At 48.5% G+C, this 5,492-nt stretch overlaps 1 protein-coding gene across 4 annotated transcripts in view; it reads left to right on the top strand.

The window, feature by feature from the left end:
• The window catches only part of Cacna1d (calcium voltage-gated channel subunit alpha1 D), a 307,540-nt gene that overhangs the window by 266,797 nt on the left and 35,251 nt on the right, over positions 1 to 5,492 (top strand). For all 4 annotated transcript variants that reach the window (XM_026779996.1, XM_026779998.1, XM_026779995.1 and 1 more), the window contains 5 exons: positions 1,972 to 2,063; positions 2,878 to 3,037; positions 3,572 to 3,699; positions 3,840 to 3,936; positions 5,350 to 5,452. In XM_026779996.1, coding sequence (XP_026635797.1) covers positions 1,972 to 2,063; positions 2,878 to 3,037; positions 3,572 to 3,699; positions 3,840 to 3,936; positions 5,350 to 5,452 — 580 coding nt within the window. The remainder of the gene's footprint in view (positions 1 to 1,971; positions 2,064 to 2,877; positions 3,038 to 3,571; positions 3,700 to 3,839; positions 3,937 to 5,349; positions 5,453 to 5,492) is intronic.

The following is a 5,492-nucleotide window of genomic DNA, read 5'->3' on the forward strand; positions in this document are numbered from 1 at the left end:
CAGGAAGACCTGTGGTCGATCGGAGCCGCAGAACACTTTAGATGCCTCGGTGGGGAAGGAGACGCCCCAGTCGTCAGTTGGCGATCACATGCTCTGCCCTGGTGATACTCATTCCCAAAACCTGGTGATCACACGGGCATTCTCACATACACCCAGACGCTATGGTTAGGACTGAAGCTGGGCATGGACCCAGGCCCTTAGGCTGAGAGACTGAAGTGTGTGCTCCAGGGTTGGGAAAGATTTGGGGCCCTCACTGACAGCTGGGTCCTAACACCCTGGGTTAGCTGGAGGACAACAAACAGCTCTGAGTACCCTGAGTCGGAGGCAAATGACCTACATTGGTAGAATGTTGTTCTGGCTGCAGAGAGGTGCACCTGGGAGAAGTGACATAGTTCCAACACAGAGTGATACTGTATTTATTTATTATTTGTTTGTTTGTTTTGTCCTGGAGGCATAGAATTACTTGTAGGAATTTTATTGGGAGTTCCAGGAAAGAGCCACCATCACATCAGAGCCCCTGTAATGGACTAGCATGAGCTCCTGCTGCTGGGTGTTATGATGAGAGGTAGCTCAGGGCTCTGTGAGCTTCATTGCTCACCTAGCTCCAGATTCTCATAGCAGGCATCTGCCAGAACCCAAGACCTTCTGCCATACCAGTCTGCTCCTCATTCCAGTGGGGAAGCTTTGCTGGGCAGGCGGAGCCCACAAGGCCCCGCTTGTAGTGATGTTTCATTTGTATTTTAATAAAGCTTGCCTGAAGATCAGAGTAAAACAGGCCCACTGGTCAGCCATACAGACCGGGCAGTGGTGGCACACACCTTTAATCCCAATAGCCACACTAGTTAGCCATAGAGGCAGGGCTGCGGTGATGCACGCCTTTAATCCCAGCACTAGAGAAGAATATAAGATAAAAGGAGAAAGATAGCTCAGTCTTGTTCTGAGGATTCATGGATGCAGGATCACCATTTCAGACTGAGGTTGAAGAGCCAGTGGCTGGCTGCTTTGCTTTTCTGATCTTCGGGTTGAACCCCAAGATCTGTCTCTGGGTTTTTAATTATTCGTGCTACACCCAGCCCGGGGAGGGCAAGTCCTCAAGGCTTCATCCCATTCCCTTTGTCTTATCTCTTCTGCTCCTCTTCCCTCCTCAGGACATCGTGCTCCTTCCAGGAGACGTTCCCTCTATCTGAGAACTCTTGCCTTTCTCCCTTAACTGACGGCTGCTTCTCCTTCAGTTCTAGGCTTATGGACTGCTCCCTCTGGGGTCTTCCTGTCCTGTCTGCCTAGCACTGGGGAAATTTCTGTTCCCTGCTCCCTGTTCCCTGTTCCCTGCGAGGTTGGATCAGGTTCCAGCACTCACTGTGGCTGTTTGCCATTGCCTGATCACCCTTGTATTCTCCTCAGGGCAGAGACTCCTGCGGGGTGACAGTGTGCCTCTCTGAGACAGTGTATTTCGAATGTCCAACCTGGTGCATGGCACATGCTGTGCCCAGCAGATCTGTGCAGAAGGTTGTCCTAAGGAAGCCTGGGTTCGAAGAGAGTCCTGAATTAGTTCTAAAAGTCACATGAGTCTTTTTCTATGACTGTGTTAGTCAGCACTGCATGACCATACTGAAATATTGGAGATAATTAACTTATAAAGAGAAAGTGTTTATTATGGCCTGCAGTTTAGGTGGTCTAATCCAGGATCGACTAGCCCCATTGCTTTGCCCCATGATGAGGCAGGACACCATCTTAGAGATGCATTGTGGAACAGGCTCAGAGAGACTTCCCATGTTCTCCTGTGAAGGCACACCCCCAGCGACCTGAGAACCTCCCACGAGGCCCCACCTCTTAAAGTTGTACCTCTCAACAATGCTACTCTTAGGGACAAAGCTGCTAATCACATGAACTTTGGGAGAACATTCAAGATCCAAACGGTAATAATGACAGAAATCTGATTTTTTTTTCTCCCTTAATAACTTCCTCATCTAGATGTTTGGGAAAGTTGCCATGAGAGATAACAACCAGATCAATCGGAACAACAACTTCCAGACGTTTCCCCAGGCAGTGCTGCTGCTCTTCAGGTGAGGGGGTCTGCGAGGATGGAGGGTGGTCCTCCTAGAATTCTGAGTGACTGGTGATGTTTGCTCCTCTGCTGGCTCTTGGTAGGCTTTTGCTTTGTTGTTGCTGTTGTTCTATATTCGTTAGTTACTTTGTCTGTTTTGAAATGGGGTCTCAGTCTGTAGTCAGGGCTGGTCTCAAACTCATGACAGTACTCCTGCCTCTACCTCTCAAAATGCTGGGATTGTATGTTCTTCTGTGATCAGCTGTTTTGTATCTTTTTAACATGTTACTATTATTTTGTGTGTATGTATGAATAGGATCAGTGTTCATGAGTGGACATGGGGACATTCTGCAGAGCCAATTACAGCATCTTAAGCTGTACAACCTCACACTTTATGGGATTAGCTTTAGCCCAAGCTAACTAACTTTGCAAGCAACCCTCCTCACACTGAGAGAACTTTCCAGAAATCAAGAAGCATTGTCTGATGACTCCAGCAACTCTAAGGATTCATTGATAACTTGAGTGGTTTCAAACTCTTCCCTTTCAACAAAATCAGTGAGGACTAGTCATTAAATCATTGCAATAGGAATGTTTGAGGAAGAGAGAGGAGAGAATGAACATCCATTTATATAAGAAATTGCATCAGACACGTTTATAAATCATATTATACCAGGGCCTCTAGTTACTAAGTTATATCTGAAAGTGGGGCTTCCACACTGTCACTAATCCAAACAGCATTACTACACTTTACATATATTTTACACAAGAATTTTTTTCCCAAATGGTTAGCACATTGTTTCCCCAATTAAAACCCTTTCCCTTCATCTAAACAGGTGTGCCACAGGAGAAGCCTGGCAGGAGATCATGCTTGCCTGCCTCCCAGGGAAACTGTGTGACCCGGACTCAGATTACAACCCCGGAGAGGAATACACTTGCGGGAGCAACTTCGCCATCGTCTACTTCATCAGCTTTTACATGCTCTGCGCGTTCCTGGTAAGGAGCCTCGGGAACCTCGGTTTCCATTTTCAGAACCACTGTGGCATTTGGGGTTCAGACCACTAGTGCTGCCTTGTCATGCTTTGAAACAGTTGGTAGGCTCTCGACCCCACCAGGCAGGTGGTAAGTCTTGTTTAATCTGGCCCATGTCACAGCTCACTGATGGGCTGGGCGTAATTTCCAGCCCACCTTGCTACTGAAGGCTGCTGTTTCCTTTCTAACATTTCAAAGGCACTGCACATGGCTTACGTGCCCCCAAAGTGTGAGCTGTCTCTAGTTACCATTAAATTATAAGATTACAGGGTGCTTTTGGGTGCTAGTTAATGCACCCACCCACCCCCTCCTGAGTGTGTGTCAAGCTATCTGGCCAGATGCTTGCCCTTTCCTTAACCATTCTACAGCAAGAGAGTCTAATGGCCTGCGACAGCAACGTGGGTTCCAGTATTCCGTGCCTCTGTAGTTAGGAGGCAGAGAGAGTGTACGGAATCTCCCCTACCATCTCTGAAATTCCCTCCTGATTCACATTTCCAGATCATCAACCTCTTCGTGGCTGTTATCATGGACAATTTTGACTATCTGACCCGGGACTGGTCTATTCTGGGGCCTCACCACTTGGATGAATTCAAAAGAATATGGTCAGAATATGACCCTGAAGCAAAGTAGGTTGGAAAGCACCCACCTGGCTTGTGGGCATCCTTTGGGAATGTCGGGAGGCTCCCGTGGAAGGGCGGGTGGAAGTGGGGGGCTGACGGCTCCTGGAAGGCCGTGCTGCCTAGGACCGCAGACTGCTTTCTTCCAGGGGAAGGATAAAGCACCTTGACGTGGTCACCCTGCTCCGACGAATCCAGCCTCCTCTGGGGTTCGGGAAGTTGTGTCCACACCGAGTAGCATGTAAGGTTAGTGTCTTGCCTCCAAACGTGAAGGCTTGTTTGCTGCTTTGTTAATCACACGCAAACACTGTGACATCAGCCAGGCTCTCCTTAAGGTGGGCCTGTGGAGGGAGTAATGAGTGTTTCCTGCACTGGAGGCACCCTCAAGTTTCCAATACCTAGAATCCCACCAGGAACAGTAAGAAGATGAAGTTGTCACCTGGTTAGATGTCAGAGAAAATGATATTTAGGACAAGGCAAGGAGGTCGTGGATGTAGCTCTGTGACAGTGTTTATCCAACATGTGAAAGGCCCTGGATTTGAGTCCCCAGCACCGCCAAACCAACATAACAAACAGAGGAGACCTAGGAGCCAGTCAGAGGCGGGAAGGGCTTCCCAGAGGGAATCCAGAGTCCAGGCTGTGGCAGAAGGAGCCTCAGCTTGACCGACAGCAAACCACTGACTAGAACATGAGAAGTGACAGAGGGCCCCATGCATAAGCTGAATCTGACTGAACACTGTGTCACACTGAGTCCTGTGGAGAATGATGAAGCTGGGGAAGGAACATGAATTTCAGGTTACCATTGCAGAGCTGATTGTGTTAGCATGAAGAAGCAGACTGCAGGACGGAGCTAAACTGGGCAGCCAGGATGAGGGCTGTGGGTATGGGCAAAGAGGAGAAGGCAGCATGGAGACCCTCTGAGGAAGTACAATGGGGAAATACCTCGCAGACGGATGAGGAGAGAGTGACGAGGAAAGAACTAATTTAACCCTTAACTTGGGAGTTGTAGACATTAGAACCTAGCTTGGCGGTGGTAGACATTGGCTCCTAGTTTGTGGCAGGTACACACTGAGCCCTAGCTTGACTGTGGTAGAAATGGTGACATGTCGCATGTGGCCTCCCTGCTGTAGAGTTCTAGAGAGCCCCTCCCTGGGGCATGAAGCTGAGGTATCTGTGGGATCCCCCACACTGATTGTTGGGAGTCCTCGTTCATGTTGGTTTTTCTCTCATACAGCCCACAGAAACCATCTCATGTTACTGTAGCAACAGGAATACAAGGTTTGCCTGTTGAACTTCTTGAGGAAGCCCATCCAGTCCAGAGAGCCCAGAACCCAGTTGGCTGAGTTTATCTTTGTTTGGATTCCACATTCCTTTACATGAAGGATCTAAGGGTTCTTAAGACACAAAGTCATTCATTTTATTGACAGTATTTGTCAGGAAAGTGAATGGTGGTCCCAGTCACCCTGCTGTGCCCATAGACGTTGATACCTATGATTAACCATCTCAGAGATACCTATGATTAACCATCTCAGAGATGCTCCCAAACGGCTGTTGAGTTGAAGTGAGGGTCGACTAGAGCATGAATGAGGGACAAACAGAAAAGGGTCATGGCCATCACAGAACACATGCGTTCTCCTGAGTGCTCTTTCTCATTCACAGAGATTAGTGGCCATGAACATGCCTCTCAACAGTGATGGGACGGTCATGTTCAATGCAACCCTGTTTGCTTTGGTCCGCACGGCTCTAAAGATCAAGACTGAAGGTAAGTGCTCCCTAGAAGCAGGATACAGGACAGGTAGCAG

The sequence above is a fragment of the Microtus ochrogaster genome, chromosome 6, assembly GCF_000317375.1.
Source record: "Microtus ochrogaster isolate Prairie Vole_2 chromosome 6, MicOch1.0, whole genome shotgun sequence".
Taxonomy (NCBI): domain Eukaryota; kingdom Metazoa; phylum Chordata; class Mammalia; order Rodentia; family Cricetidae; genus Microtus; species Microtus ochrogaster.